Raw genomic sequence first — 16,351 nt, 5'->3', positions numbered from 1 at the left:
ACAGCAGCAAGGACCTGGGCTGCCGGCCGTGCATGGGGCCAGGCATGCCCTGCTCTGTGCAGCCTGTGGGAATCCAGGTAGGATGGGCAGCTCTCGGGATCAGGCTTATCCACTGTCTTTTCTCAGGGTTCCTTTGAATCTCAGCCAGGAGTCTCCACTGTGAGTCCACTGGCACCTTTCGATTTGCACAAAGCGTTTAGTGAGCAGAGTGGTTGCACAGAGCAAGGCGTGCCCGCTGCACCCCCAGGGATGTTCTTCTGTAGGGCGCACAAGGAAGGTGGGACTGTGACACTCAATACTGTGAGCACTCAATAAATGTTTGTTGAATTGAGATGCGTTGAATTCAACGGGTATTTATTGAGCACCCACTCTGTGCCAGACGCTGTACTGGGTGCCGAGGGGGAGACAGGACGACGAGAGCCTGGAGGAGTGTGCAGGTAGCTGGGAGAGGCAGAGATGCCGATAGGAGCGAGTGCGTGTGTGTCCCACTGCCTACCACCCACACGCCTGAGATTTCAGTGGCACAGGGCTCCCAGGCCCCTCCATGTGCTCACAGAGGGCCCTGTCAATAACCTCATTCCCACCCCTGACACCATCAGCACATCTCACCAGGGACTGAGCTCTTTATTCAGTCATTTATCCATTCCTCCACCAGTATTTATCGAGCACCTGCCGTGTGCTGGAAGTGGCGCTAGGCAGTGGAGAGGCAGTGGTGGGCATGGCACGGTCCCCACCCCCAGTGGGGAAGCCAGATGACCAAACAGCAGTGACAAACCAGTGTGACATCCCTATCTACTTTGTCAGTGGTTCTCAGCCAGGCAGCACTACCCTCTCCACAAAAGTTCTCATACTGAAACGTATATTTTAGTATAGGCTACTCTTTTATTTCCCCAATATACTACACGTAGGGCATGATTTGGACTATGTGTGTAGTAAGTTATATTACTGATTAGCCTGATTTATACACAGGAAAGGGGGATAATGTTGATTATTTTGTTATAATAAGAGGCAGGATTTAGGCTCATTGACCCAGGGGACGGGCTCAAGGTGGTATACCCACGCTTCCCCACCTAGCCTGGATCCTACAGACTGCACTGCTGCTCTGGGCCCCGCATTCCTGACCCCTTAGCTTCTGTCTTCTCTCTTGAGGGCCTCCGTGGATGGTCAGAGGTGTGTTAGCTTAATGAAGCCCCCCACCCCCGGCTGGCTGGAGACCCTGCACAGAGGGCTGTGTCCTCTAGAAAGGTCTCAACTTTCCGAGAGGGAACAGGCCCTTTTGTCAAGCCCAGCACATGGGGCGAGTGTGGAGGGCGGGAGCTAAGCATGGTGGGTTCAGCTTGGACACTGAGGAGAGGAAAGTCCTGACTCGGAACTGGAGGCAGGACAGGTGGGAGGTGTGGCTGCTTCACTCCCAACCTGCCTGCGGCTTTGTCTCATGTCACCCCTGTGACACCCCTCGCCCCCTATGAAGGCTCCCTGTGGAGACCTATGTTTGATGGGACACACATGGATTTGCACAGTGCTCACCTGGCCCTGCCTGGTCTCAGGCCCAACCTGGGATCACTCCACCTGACACCATCCAGGGCTCACAGGAAGAGAGCATCTCAGAGGTGGTACCTCTGCTTCGTTTCTCTGGCCAGCGGGAGGAAAGGAGGCTGGGGCTGGGTCAGAAGTGGCTTTTCTCCTTCCTCCCTTTTTACCTCTGGACTTCAATGACAAGACAAAGTAGTTCTTACACATCTTAGTTCATGGCGGAAAGAGAGACACTCTGGTTTGCCACCAGTCAACTTCACGAGAATGTTGGGCAGGGTGGGCAGTGCCCCTGGTCTGGACTGTGTGACCTGAGAGCCAGTGGGGGTGAACCCACAAGTATCGGGACTGGATGAGGAACATCAGTGCCATCTCCTTGTTTTAAAATGGGGAGAACAAGGCCCAGAGAGAGGGCATGGCCTGCCCATCAACCAACACATACGTAATGAGCGTCTTCTGTGTTCCTGGCCCTGTTCTGGGTACTGGGCTATGGCAGAGGACACAACAGGGGAAGCTCCCACCCCATGAAGCTGACATTCTAATGGGGATGAGGAGACAGGCACGAACAGAATTAGAAAGTAGACTGTGCTGGCATGGTGCAGGTAAGGACGGTCAGTAGGATATCGGCGGAAGGAGCAACTTTCAGTATGGTGGTAGGGGAGGAAGACAGTACTTGAGCAAGACTTGAAGAGGGCTGTAGTGAGTTGAATTGTGTCCCCCCAAAAGACGTATCCGAGTCCTAACACCTGGTACCTGGGAAGTGACCGCATCTGGAAAAGGAGTCTCTGCAGATGTGATTACTTTAGGGTGGTGAGAGGAGACAGTCCTGGATTCCCTGGGTGGGCCCAAACCCACAACAGGCGTCCGTAGAGGAGACAGGAAAGGAGATGGCGCGCGACACAGAGAGCAGAGGCCCCGTGAAGGCCCAGGCAGAGACGGAGTGATGCAGCCACAAGCCCAGAAACTGCTGGAGGCCGCCGGAAGCTGGAAGACCCCAGGAAGGACCCTCCCCTAGAGCTTCAGAGGGAGCGTGGCCCTGCCCACACCTTGGTTTCAGACTCCTGGCCTCCAGCACTGTGGGAGAGTACATTCCTGTTGTTTTAAGCCAAGCCTGTGGTACTTTTAGGAGCCCTGGTGGCACAGTGGTTAAAGCACTTGGCTGCTAACCAAAAGGTCGTCAGTTCACACTCACCAGCTGCTCAGCGGAAGAAAGATGTGGCAGTCTGCTTCCATAAAGATTTATAGCACTTCTACCTCGGCAGTTCTACTCTGTCTCACAGGGTCGCTATGAGTTGGAATCGACTCGACGGCAGAGGGTTTGCGGTTGTTTTGGTTTGTGGTACTTTGTTACGGCAGCCCCATGCTGCTTACCCAAGGGTGCCTGCCTGAACGTGTGGATAGTTGGTGGGTTTGGGGAGCAGTGAGGGAGCCAGTGTGGCTGCAGCAGAATGGAGGGAGGGTCACGAGAAGGCTCCAAGCTGGCCTCCAACTGCTCGGACTCAGGTGTTCCAAGTGGCAACTGCAGGAACCAAGGTCAGGGAAGAATGTTCTAGAAGCACAAGCTGCACATACAAAGGTGGGAGGCAGGAGATGGGGCAGCTGGGAAGCAGGCAGACCACAAGGTGGTGGGTGAGGGACAGCCAGCAAGGAGGCTAGAAGGGAGCAGAGGTCTAAGATATTTCTTCACCTGCAGAGGTTGGGGCTTTGCGGCAGGGCTGTGAGCAGGGAGAGGAAGGGGCTGGCTTGATATTTTTAAGTACCAGCGTGGGCAGGATGGACCAGAGGCTGCTGGGCTGGGGCAGAAAGGAATCAGGGTGTCCAGAGAAGTGACGAGGACACCAGAACAAGACAGAGAGGTGGGCGGGCGACTGGGACCCATTTAGTTAGGGCCAGTGTGGTTCCATGGCAGAATTCTCACCTTCCATGCAGGAGACCCAAGTCTGATTCCCGGCCAGTGAGCCTCGTGCACAGCCACCACCCATCTGTCAGTGGCGGCTTGCATGTTGCTATGGTGCTGAACAGGTTTCAGCAGAGCTTCCCGACTAAGACAGACTAGGAAGAAAGGCCTGGTGATCCACTTTAGTAAATCGCCGGTGAAAACCCTATGGATCACAATGGTCCAGTCCACAACCAATTACGGAGATGATGCGAGACCAGGCAGAATTTCATTCCGTTGTGCACGGGGTCTCCATGAGTTGGCGGCCAACTCCACAGCAACAAGGAGGAATCAGGTGTAGGGCGGTGGTGGAATCAAGACTGACACTAGGTGGTTCTGGCTCAGATGGGTGGAGCTGTCTTTATGTGAGACGGGAGATGGAAAGAATTGGGTTTGGATGTGTTGAGTCATGAGGGCAGTGGGAGAGGGCTGGGAGATCCAGCCAGAGCTGCCTGGTGGATGGGTGTCTGGGCCTGGAGCTCAGAGGAAGGGTCTGGCCTGGAGGCACAGCCCTGGGGGGCCTCAGCTTCCAGGTGGGACTGGGTTGTGGGCAGGGATGAGGTGGCCTGGGGTGGTGGCCTGAGACCCAGGACTCACCCTGGAGCCTGTGGGCGCCCAAGGGAGATGGTGACATCCAGCATGCACAAGTGGCTCTTCCTCAGACCCAGATACGGGGAAGTTCATTCTCCCGTCTTGTCCTCCTCCCATTTCCCCATCTCCACAAAATGCTGGAGTAAATGAGAGAGCAGGAGCAGGAGTGGGAAGGTGGGAGGAAAAGCTGGCAGGAGACCAAGGAAGGGCCCCCGGGGGTGGAGAAAACCATGGAGAGCGTGGGGCTGGAGAGCCAGGGCCACCTCCGCCCTGCTTGCTTGCTTCTGTCAAGAGGCCTGACACTCAGACCATTCGAGGGGCATCACATTCACAACTCCCCTCCTTCCTCAGACGGGGACACTGAGGCTCAGAGAGGGGACCCCAACCTGCACAGGCCATGCAGCTGCAAAGCCACATGTCCATACAGCAGTGCACCCAACCTGGCGTGTTACTGGTGGGACAGGCAAAGACCTGCCCAGGGGATGGCTTTCTGGTTAACCTCCCACAGAGCTAGGCTGTCCCAAGAAGCCATAAGTCCCATAGCTGCGTCTGGGATGGTCCTCACCCAGCAGTGACCTGACCGAACCCCTGGCAAGTCAGAACCCCTGGCAAGTCAGCCCGGGAGAGAGGTGCTCTCAAGGAGCCCTCGGGCAGAGTGCTGAGGGGAGGGGGTCGTGGGGGACTCTGAGAGGCAGCAGCAGGGAGCCTGGTTAGGCTGAGCTTAGAAGTGAGAACGGGTGGATGTCTAGACCTCACGGGGCCTGGTGCACCTTGAACGAATAATTTTGTGAATAAGAATCAGCACAAAGCTGGTTCCTAGGAGGAAGAGGCCAAGTATATCTCACAGTCGCACTTCCCCGTTGTCTCTAACCCTAGCCTCTCTCTTGCCCGCGGAACTCTTTCTCCTTCTCTGCTGAGTTTGGTAGTTGCTGCAGTGTCACACAGACTCTCCTTACAGTGATGTGGTTTATTAGGGTAAAAAATACAACTCAGAAGTAGCTCGGGAGCAACATGAAGAGGGAGTCAGCGAGGTTTGGAAAGGTCCCTGAAGTCTATGGACCAGGAAGATCTCCTTCCGGATTCTCTCCCTCAGGAACCTTCCCAGAGCCTGGGTTTGGGGGCTTTTATCAGCCTGTCCATGCACTCATTATTGGTTCCCAGGTGGGCTCCCAGATCGGCTCTCACTCATTAACACAAACCGTCAGATGTGGCCAATATAGTCCAACCAGCAGAACGAACAAATATGTCTTGGAAGAAGTACAACCAGAATGCTCCTTGGAAGCAAGGATGGCAAGACTACGTCTCATACTTTGGACGTGTTGTCAGGAGGGATCAGTCCCTGGAGAAGGACATCATACTTGGTAAAATAGAGGGTCAGCGAAAAAGAGGAAGACCCTCAATGAGATGGACTGACACAGTGGCTGCAACAATGGGCTCAAGCGTAACAAGGATTGTGAGGATGGCGAAGGACTAGGCAGTGTTTTGTTCTGTGGTGCATGGGGTCACTATGAGTTGGACTCAACTGGACAGCACCTAACAATAACAACCCTAAGGATTATTTCTTAGATGCCGGCGACAATGGCCAAAGAGCTTGAGGTAAAGTAACCATCAATCTCACAAAGGGCCTGGTGCAACTCGGGTCACAAGTGAAGGCCATGGTGACCCACGACCTGTCCCAAGTCCCCTCCAGCCTGCCTTCTCCATGTGGGCTTTCTCTCTCTTTCTCTCCAAAACATACACAGCCACTGCCTCACACTCTTAAAGGTCATCTGATTCCATCTGCCACATGGGTCCGTAGAAGACTGCTATTCCCGGAACCCACACTAGGAAAGGGCTGCCGGGAAGTGGGTGGGGTCACTGGTTCCTAAAGCCAGAAGCGCTGGGCTCTCATCTCAGCCTCTCTAGTTAGTAATCATTTGACCTTGTCCACATTACTTAATCTCACTCAGGCTCAGCTTCCTCGTCTGTAAAATGGGCTCACGCTCTCTACTGGCTTATGAGGGTCAAGAGAAATCTCTGAAAGTGTGAAAGGACTTTATCACCTAGGGTTCCCAACCCTGGATGTATGTGGGGATCACCCAGGACCTTTAAAATCGGCTAATGGCTGGTCCCCCCCACCAAGAGAGTCTAATTTCAACTGGTCTAAATGGTAACCTAGAGGACAAGATGGCACAGACTCGCCTCTCCCCGCTCTTCCCTGCTCCTTTGCTGTTGTTGCTAGTTGCTGTCGAGTTGGCTCTGACTCTTGGAGACCCTATTACAACAGAATGAAGTGTTTCCCAGTTCTTTGCCATCGCCAGCACTATATTGGACAATGTTCTGTTGTGATCCAGAAGATCTTTACTGACTGACTTTCAAAAGTAAATTGCCAAGCCTTTCTTCCTAGTCTATCTTAGTCTGGAAGCTCAGCTGAAACCTGTCCACCATGGTGACCCTGCTGGTATTTGAAATACTAGTGGCATTGCTTCCAGCATCACAGCAACATGCAAGCCATCACAGTATGACAACTTGACGCACGAATGGTGGTTCCCACTCTTTTAGTACAATTAAAACACCTGAAAGTAATACAGCAGACAATCATGGAAACACCCTGAAGGGTAGAAAGAGGAAGGTAGGCTGGCTAGGGATCTCAGGACTTGAGTGTTTCCTGAACACCCACCAAGGGGCAGAAGATGACTATGTAGATGTTTTCTTCCCCCGGCCACACCAGAAGAGAAACTTCTGATGCCTGGCAGGAGCCCCGCTGGCACCAGGTGGCCCAGAGAGTGGGTCTGGAGAAGCACCTGCCATGCCATGGCCTGGTGTCTCCCACCCCACCTACCAGCACGGGGAAGCCCAGGAAGAGCATTTTGCCCCCACAGATGGCACCAGCAGGGATGGAGTGGGAAGGGTGCAGGTATTGGGTAGCCCAGGAGAGGGCTTTCTGCCCCAAGTCTTGACATCCCCCACACCACTTCCCCAAGGGTGATCACATGCATCAATCACCTGGAGAGTTGGAGCACCAGGTGAACTTAGCAGAGCAGAATGTCACTGCACAGATTCTGAAAACTGAATCATCACTGGAACCACAACTCGCTACACGCTAAACCTAAACAAGAGATCGGAAGAGCACACGTCTGAAAACTGAATCATCACTGGAACCACAACTCGCTACACGCTAAACCTAAACAAGGTGGCAGCCTGCAAAAACAGATGACTTAAATAAGATCCAGAGTCTCCCAACGTAATGTTCAGAATGTTCAGGATACAACAAATAATCACCACCATACCAGGAACTTTAAAAATAACTTAAGTGAGGAAAGACCATCAACAGTCACCAAAACGGAGATGAATCTGGTGTTGAGTTACTGACCAGAGTTTTAAAGGAGCCATCATAAAAATGCTTCAACAAGCTATCACAAATACTCTTGAAACCAAAAGAAAAAATAGGAAATCTCACCAAAGAAATAGAAGGCACAAAAAAGAATCAAATGTAAATTATAGAACTGAAAAATACGGTAACCAAAATTTAAATATCACTGGATAGTTTCAATAACAGCATAGCAGAATATGACAGAGGACAAAAATCAGTGAGCTTGATGATAGAACAAGAGAAATTATCCAAACTGAACAACAAAGAGAAAATTAAAAAAAAACAAAAACAAAACAAAGAACAGAGCCTTGGGGACCTGTGGGACAGTGTAGGTATCATTGGAGTCCCAGAAAGACAGGAGAAAGAGAGTGGAGCTAAAAGTATTCAAAGAAATAATTGGTGAAAACTTGCCAAATTTGGTAAAACACAAAAACCTACAGACTCAATATGCTGAGCAAACCCCAAATGAGATAAACTCAAAGAAATCCACACCAAGACACATCATAATTAAATTTCTGAAAACTAAAGACAAAGAAAAATTCCTGAAAGCAGCCGGACAGAAAAGACACATTACCTATAGGGGGGCCTTCGATCCGAGTGATAGCATATTTCTCATCTGAAACTATGGAATTCAGGAGAAAGTGGAAAGAAAAGAACTGTCAACTGTGAATTCTGTCTACGAAAATACCCCTTGGGAATGGAGGTGAAGTAAACGCATTCTCAGAGAAAGGAAAGCTAAGCAAATTTGTTGCTAGCAGACCTACCTTCGAAGAATGGCCAAAGGAAGTTCTCCAAAAAGAAAGGAAATGCCAGCAGAAGAAGGCTTGGATCTTCAGAAAGGAAAGAAGAGCATCGGAGTGGGTAAATAGATCACCCTTCTCTTCATAAGTGTCTTAAATCATGTTTTAGGTTTAAGCTAAATTTATAACACCATCAGATGTGGATGCTCAGCATAGATAAGAGAAACACTTAAGACAGTTGGTGTTTTAAAAGTGGGGAGGATGAAGCGTCCTCAATGGAAGTGAGGTTTCTGCACTTGAAGTGGTAAAACATTGGTTCCAGTAGGTGGCAGCTGGGCATTGGGATTTTTGGAAGCTTCCCAGATGATGCAGTGTGCAGCCAGGACGGAGAGTCACTCGTTTGGGGGTGGTGCAAGGATGCGAATGAGGGTGTTTGCTGCCTCAAGTCCCTAGGGCAGTTGTCCCCAAACCCCAGTGTGCATCAAAATGACCTGGAGGGCTTGTGAAAACAGCTCACTGGGCCTCAGCCCCAGAATTCTGACCCACTTGTCTGGGGTGGGGCTGGAGAATTCCCCCAACACCCTGTGGTACCCTTCTCTGGGCCTCTGTCCCTGAACACAGGGACCAGCAGGGCTGAGTGTTAGGTTCTAGGGGTCTTTGAACAATGGGCCAGTGTGGTGCTATCACCCCCTCTGGGGACTTGGTCCTCAGTCGGAGTCCTGGGAACAGGGGTCGTGGCTGAGCTGGGCATGGACGTGGCTGTGGCTGCAGGGCAAGCGGTACACGGCCTTGTTTTTCTGGTGCTCCGTGTCACCCACCCCCAGCCCTGCCTGCCTTGGTTTGTCACCTGCCCCCAGCCCTGCCTGCCTTGGTTTGTCACCTGCCCTCCGGCCCCACCTGCCTCAGTCACAGCCCCTGCCCGGGCCTCGGCCACCCTCCCTGCAGGCCGCCCTGCCTCTGCGCGTGACAAAGCTGTGCTGTGTCTGTTTCAGGATTCCCCTATTCCAAATCTGACTCCCTCCCGCGGCACGGGAAGAATGGCCTGGACCACCGGGTAGGTACTCGCCCCTCAGCACGTGTTACTAACCTCGCTGGGGCCTGCACATGGTGCCCTATGTGGCTTCCTGACCACACAGCCAGGAGCAGGGGGCTGTGGGGGATGCCCCTGCCTGCCTGATGCCCCACTGAGGGTGATGCCACCACCCCTGCTTTTTGCATAGCAGGACCAGACCAGAACCAGGGACACCATCTCTCTTATCCCCTCCCTGCCTTCAGCTGCAGAAGAGCTCAGGGTGTGGGGGCCAGGGGCACGCCGTACCACCAGGCCCCTCCAGGAGACCCTTCCTGTCTGTGGTCCTCCCTCTGTGATGCAGGGCGGTGTAATAAGGACCCGAAGGGGCTGCTGTGTTTCTTGAGATAATGTGAGCCGAGCGTCCACGTCCCCCCTGGAATTCCCCTCACCATCATTAGTACCATCATTAAAAAAAAAACACAAAAAACCAAACCCATTGCTGTCGAGTCGATTCCGACTCATAGCGACCCTACAGGACAGAGGAGAACTGCCCCATAGGGTTTCCAAAGCTGTCATCTTTACGGAAGCAGGCTGCCACACCTTTCTCCTGCCATCATTAATACTCCTGATAGCATCATTACCCCCAGGAGTATTTAATAATACTCACAGAGCTCAGCAACACATGGGAAGCTTCCCTCTGCTGCCCCTAGCCCAAGTCTGGTTTGGCTTCCCGCCCTGAGCTTTCCAAATCTCAGGGCGTCCGAATCTGCGCCCCAGGAGTTGGGTCCCTGACGTGTCCCCCCACCCCACCCTCAGGGGGCGAGGCCCCGGCACTGGGACAGTTAGCCCCTGAGGAGGCATTGTTCTTTCTGTCCCTCTTCTCATAGCTCAACTAGCTGTCCAGTGAGGGTCCCTAGGGGGGTGGGTGTGATGACACCAGACACCCCCCCAGCCCAGGAGACCCGCCATTACCCACCCAGCCCCAGGAGACCCACCGTCGCCCCAGAGAGCCTGTTCCCAGCCTGAGGAAGTATGTCCAGAAGTTCAGGCAGTTCACCCCCAAAGGGAGCCACTGAAAACAGAGTCCCAGCTACACCGGGGTGGTCCTGGCAGTGAGTGAGTAGCCCAGGGGCAGCTGTGGCCAGGGCGTATCATCCCCGGCATCAAAGCTGCTGTGACACCTCCAAAAGCAGACGTCACCTGTAACGACAGGACGCCCTCCTGGCCTGCATTGTCCTCCACCTTCTGCAGCCTCTGACATACCAGGGCCCGGCCTCCCAGGATCCCCCAGCATGGTTTTATTCTAGGGACCCAGCCCTCACCCCACTAACCGCTCTTCCCTCCCAGAATGGCCGCGTCCCTAATGAGCACACGGCTTGCGTCTTTCAATGTCCTTCAGGGGCTTCTCCACCTTCATCCTCCACATGGAAAGTGTGGGGACAGGGAGGACAGACCCATGTCCCCAGGATTCCAGGAAGTGTGAATCCTTTAAGCTCAGACGGGACAGACGGAAGCTGTCTAGAATGTTCTCTCCTTACCTGGAACAGCTGTTCTCTAACCCACAGGCTGGTGAGCTCAGTGCTTATGGACGGGGCCAAGTCCAGATGCTCCACCAACCAAATCAAACCCGGGGGGTTATTCTCAGTGCCCAGAGGGGAGTTAAGAGAATGGTGCTCTCTGCACTGCCAGTCCGCTGTGCATCCTCCTGTTGTCGGCTCTGACTCATGACGACCATACGTACCAGAACGATTTGTCACCAGGTTCTGAGCCATCTTCAGCGCACCTTCAGGGGGATTCTTGGTCCGTGTGCTGGGGTGACGTGGATGCTGGCCCCCAACATCCTGCAGAGGCCGTGGCCTCCAGATGCCCATCACCTGAGTGCGTTTGGGAACAGCTGGTTCCCACAGCCTGTATCCCCTCACCTAGGACGACCGAGAGCAGGACCCTAAGCTGTGCGGAATCTAGAGCTAGAACCTTTGGGAATGCGTTTCTCCCAGCGGCCTCAAGGCTGGCAAGGACAGTGTTACCCGAACCTGTGTGTCACATTTGCTTGGGGAGTCTAAAAATCTGAATTTATCACCACCTGATGATTTTTAGCTTTTCACGTTGCCTATGTGGGTGATTGTGAATAGTATTGATGACTTGGAGCTCTGGTGGTGCAGTGGTTAAGAGCTTGGCTGCTAACCTAAAGGTTTGACTCCACCAGCTGCTCCTTGGAAACCCTGTGGGGGCAGTTCTACTCTGTCCTATAGGGTCGCTGTGAGATGGAATGGATGGCAGCGGGTTTTGGTTATTGATGACTTCGTTCTGGAGTTCTTTTTTTCCCTGCTGACATTCTCTCCTGTTTTTTTTTCCACTCTTTCTAAGACTCTTATGTAATTGTATGCTCATTCCTCAGTGGCAAGGCCAGATACCTGATCTTTCCAATGTCCAGCCTTTTTCAGGGCAGCTACACCCGGTGCCTGGACCCTTGCCCTTCACCTTGGAAGTTTCCAGTGAGTGCTTGTTGGTGGACCATTGCTGGTGGCTTGTGGTGCTCCAGAGCTGTTGATTCAGTTGTTTCTCAGCTTGTTTTTACTTCCAGAAAAGACTGTAGGTGGCCTAAGGCGAAAGTACAGACACCGTGAAGCCAAAACCCATCAACACCAAATCACAAACGAGGAGAGGTGGAAAGTATAGGACAAGAGTATATCCAAAACCAACAAGAGAGCATTGTATAACAGTATCCAAGCTTAACTCGGAGCTTCCTAGTAGCCAGAGCAGAAGCAGACACGACCGTGTATGTATGTCCCATTGTTCTGATGGAAGGAAGCAAATCCATTCATCATGGAGGCAAAGGTTTCCTGGTTCTTGCTCTGGGAGAAATTTGTTACAGGGGTCCAATGCTCCAGTGCTTCATACACCCCCAAACAGATTAAAGTGCTCTCATGCCCTGGCAGCCAAGCCTGCCCCAGTGCCTGATGCTCAGTAGGTGTTCCCAGCCTGCCTGTGGAACCAATAACTGCTGCAGGTTCCCCCATGGATGAGGCAGTAATGATTCCGACAGGTACTACCTGGTCTGCTATTGAGAGAAGGATCACTGGCCAGCCAGCAGATCCTCATGGTGACGTGTCACCATCAGGTCGACTCCGAATCATAGGGACCCCATGTGTTACAGAGGTTTTCTTGGCTGTAATCTTTACAAAAGCAGATTGCCAGGCCTTTGTTTCATGGAGCCACTGGCCGGGTTTGAACTGCCAACCTTTAGGTTAGTAGTCAAGCACAAATCATTTGTGCCATCTAGGGAACTCATCCTCATGGTAGCCCCCTGGAAGAAGCCCCATTTTGAAAAAGCCCGATGCTAAACATGAACGGACTAAATTCTCCTATTAGAGACAGACTGTCAGGCTGGATTTTTAAAAGGTATTATCACAAGATACACACTTAAAATTGTTGTTTTAAAGGGTTAGAAATAAAAGGATGGGAAATAGATACTAAAATCACAAATAGAAAGAAAGCAGGAGTTGCAATATTAATATCAGATAAGGTGAAATGTAAGGTTAAAAAGAATTGACAGTATAAAGAGGGGCAACTAGTTAATGATAAAGACAATTTATAAAGCAATTACAGCACTCATGGACTTAAATGCACCAAGTAACATGGACGTGTCAGAGACCTTGATAGAATACAAGTATGGTAGGTGATTGGAAGATGCCTCTTTCGAAATCACAGATGGATCTAGTGAACAAATAGCAATCATAACAACAACAATAATAATAAATAGTTCAAACAGCAAACTTAATAGGCATATGAAGAAAACTACAACTTTGGAAGCAAGTTTCCGTAAAACATCTGCAAAAATGATCATGTACTTGACTACAAAGAAGATCTTAACAAAGGCCTGATAGTTGCAAACTGTAATGCCGGAACAACACGTGCTTTAGCATCACACACCCGTTCTCCCGAAGTTCAAATCCCAGCTTTGCCACTGACTGGGTATATGTCTTTGGGCAGGTTACTTAATATTTGTCACTATTTCCTTGCCTTAAAAAAAGGAGGACAAATAACATAATAGTTGTGCATTCTTTCCATAAGCTCTATCGGGTGGTTTCCACATGAATAATTAAAAGCAAGGTCCCACCTCTTAATTCCACATCACTGACTGCAAAGTAAAGCGACATAGTCCAGTGTGAGCTTTAGCAAGAAAAGAGCGGCAGCCAGTGGTGAATGGCCACTGCCTCGTCCCCACTGTTAGCAATCCCAGAATAATTTTTGGAAAAGAAAACACATGGGTTCAAACTTTTACAGTTTCAGGTATTAGCTGTGTCATCTTGGGCAAGCTGCTTAGCCTCTCTGAGCCTTGTCTCTACAATGGTGATAATGGTGCCCTCGTAGGGTCACAGGGAAGATTAGTGGGCATGTGTGTGCAGCACCTCACCCATCACAATCCTAACAGATGGGAGAGTTAATAACGCATCGCTTTTAAAATCTCTGGCCCCTCCGTAGTGGCCTGCAGGTGAACTCTCAGAGATATGCCGGTGGAGCTGCCTTTGTGGTATCCCCGGCTTCTCTAGCTGTCCTGCCCATCCACACATTGAAGCAGTAACCGCAGGCTGCCCTTGGACTGGGAGGTCTTGCAGATTCCACCCCCCACTTTGGACTTTAAAAGCCAGTTGCCGTGGATGGAGTCAACCCTGACTTGTGGCGACCCCATGTGTGTCAGAGTAGAACTGTGCTCCAGAGGATTTTCAGTGGCTGATTTTTTGGAAGTAGGTCGCCAGGCCTTTCTTCTGAGGCACCTCTGGGTGGACTTGAACCTACAGTATTTTGGTGAGCAGCCAAGTGCTTAGCCAGTTGCACCATCCAGGGTCTCCACTTTGGACTTAAAGACATTTTCCTGGCTCTGGGCCAGTCCAGTTCCTCTACACTCCCCCACCCCCACCTGAAGATGCCTCACCCACCACCCCTCCTGGGACTCCCACCTTATCGAGAGACTGGAGGACCCCAGGAAGCTTGTTTTGCTGCTAGAAAGTGGGTTTCCATGGTGTCCAAGGTGGCCGAGGCGGCCATGGCGGGGAGTTTGACTGCCTGTGATGCAGCACTCAGGCACTAGGGGGCAGCATTTCTCTTTTGCATCTCAGATAGGCAGATGGGGAGTGATGAGTGGGCCTACAGCCCAGAGAAGTCCCCTGAGCAAGGCAGGTGCCCTGGGAGTGCTGCCAATGGACTGGGGGAAACATTGGGAAAGAAACGTTTTTGAAAACTCCTCCTGGGAAGATTTATTCCGTGATGTGGAGGAGGTAGAGACCATGGAGAGCCCCTGGGTGGGTGTGAAGACCCCTGGCTCAGGGTCCCAGGGCCGGTCTAGGGGAGGCAAGCAAGACACTCGCCTTAGGCACAGAATTGAATGGGGTGCTGGAAAAATCAGTCATCAAGATAAGTAATATTTTAATGCAGAATTTTTAAAAATCCAAATTAATGCAAAAAAAAATGATGCACAAAATATCCAAATTTTACGTACAGTCAGTCTCCAGCCCCCCCCTTGTGCAGCTCACCTCGCTGTCTCGCCCTTGTCCCAGCTGGTGAGGCCCAGGTCTTCTGCCCGCTGCTCAGTTTCCCATCTTTAAGATGAAGGTGCTGCCTGCGATGCTACCCGGGGCGTCTTCCTGCTCTCACATCTGCTCAGCCCATCCACCCCCTTGCTTCTCGTCGGGCGCAGTACCCTGCCCTGTAACAGGACCTCTGGGTTGAGAACATGATCTCCCTTCTAACTGCAGCTCTCACTCTGTTGAAATGTAACCCCCTGTGCCCAGGAGCCCTGACCCTGCTTTGGGGTCTGTACTAGGAGCTGGGGAGGCAGGGTGAATGGGATGATTTCCTCAAAGGGCTCAGGCCACTCATTTGGCAGGTGCAGAGCAGAGTGGGGCTCATGGAGGCAAACAGCTGGTGCAGCTAGGTGTGGGGGCTGGCCTGGGTGGCTGACTGACCCCCTCAGGGTGCAGCCAGGTGTGGGGGCTGGCCTGGGCAGCAGACTGACCCCCTCAGGGTGCATCCAGGGGCTGCGGGGCTCAGCGCTCACTTCATGGGGTGGTGGGGCAGGGGACCTCCCCCGAGGCTTGCAGGAGGCAGAGGGGGGTTTAGGGCCACATCATCAGGTTGGGTAACTACACCGGCAGAGTTGGGCGGATGGATGTCAGGACAGACGCGGGGGCACGTGGGGCAGGTGGCTGGGCCCTCAGGCCCTTGTCCCCCCGAGTGTCCCCTCTGGGGTCTCAGCTGCTCGTGTGGAGTGCTCATGTCATGCCGGGAACCACATGTGCTTACAGCTTACAGAGGTTGGTGCGTTCCTCAAAACAGCTTCCAGAGGGGGGTGGAGGCTCCCTGTCCTGGGGTCTGGGTAGAGGGACTGACACGCAGACACGCTGTGTGTGTCAGTGTAGATGGCCCCCAAAAGGGACCCAGACCCAGGAGAGGGACATGTCGCAGGCAGAGGGCACAGGTGCTGCCTAGACCAGCCTAAACTCCTGGGGACAGCAAGTCTGTGCCCTCTAGATCATTTCCAGGTGACCAGAGGTCACTAGGAAGGGCCTCAGAGCCACACCTAAGGCAGTGGGGTGACGAACCGCCCTCCGACCCGTGCCAGCCTCAGGTGGAGGGGCCCAAGCTCCGGCGCCATCTTGCGGGCAGGGTCAGTGGGAACGCGGGTGCAGGCCTCGTGGGTCCCCATCTAGATCCAGGTGTCAAAAGCTCCCGCAAAGCTGGTGCTCCTCTCTCCAGGCCGAGCAAGGGTGGAGGCTCGGGAGGGACACCACCTGGCCGGCCTGCCCGCCTGCTCACTTGCCCCGCTGCCGTCTCTCTCTTTCTCTTCCAGAATGCCAATCTGGCCCCTCTCGGAGCAGACCTGGACGCCAGCTGGGGCACACGAGGTACAGGAAGCCAGGGTCACCCACACACTTCCCTCGGGGCTGCTGGCAGAGGGTCCATGCGTCGGGGGGCATCTTCCCCCGCCTCCTCTGGTCAGGGATCAGTTTACCTCCAACACCTGAGCAGCTCTCCCAGCTCACCTGTGTGGGGGAGAGACCTGTGTTTGCACAGCGCCCCCTGCGGGGCAGAGGCGACCTGACCCTGCCGCTGTTAAATTGTGTGGCGGTGAAAGGGAGGCAGGAAGCCCCCAGGGTTGGAGCCAAGTGGAGCTGGGCACGAGCTCTCCA

General features: G+C 52.8%; 1 protein-coding gene across 1 annotated transcript in view; it reads left to right on the top strand.

Annotated features, from left to right (window-relative positions):
• The window catches only part of ABLIM2 (actin binding LIM protein family member 2), a 140,855-nt gene that overhangs the window by 106,214 nt on the left and 18,290 nt on the right, over nt 1-16,351 (top strand). Inside the window, exons 16-17 of the mRNA XM_012557600.1 lie at nt 9,142-9,203; nt 16,012-16,066. Of these exons, the coding sequence (XP_012413054.1) occupies nt 9,142-9,203; nt 16,012-16,066 (117 nt within the window). The remainder of the gene's footprint in view (nt 1-9,141; nt 9,204-16,011; nt 16,067-16,351) is intronic.

This window comes from Trichechus manatus, unplaced genomic scaffold, assembly GCF_000243295.1.
Source record: "Trichechus manatus latirostris isolate Lorelei unplaced genomic scaffold, TriManLat1.0 scaffold00111, whole genome shotgun sequence".
In the NCBI taxonomy this organism is placed as follows: domain Eukaryota; kingdom Metazoa; phylum Chordata; class Mammalia; order Sirenia; family Trichechidae; genus Trichechus; species Trichechus manatus.
This window is presented reverse-complemented; position numbering and strand designations above follow the sequence as displayed.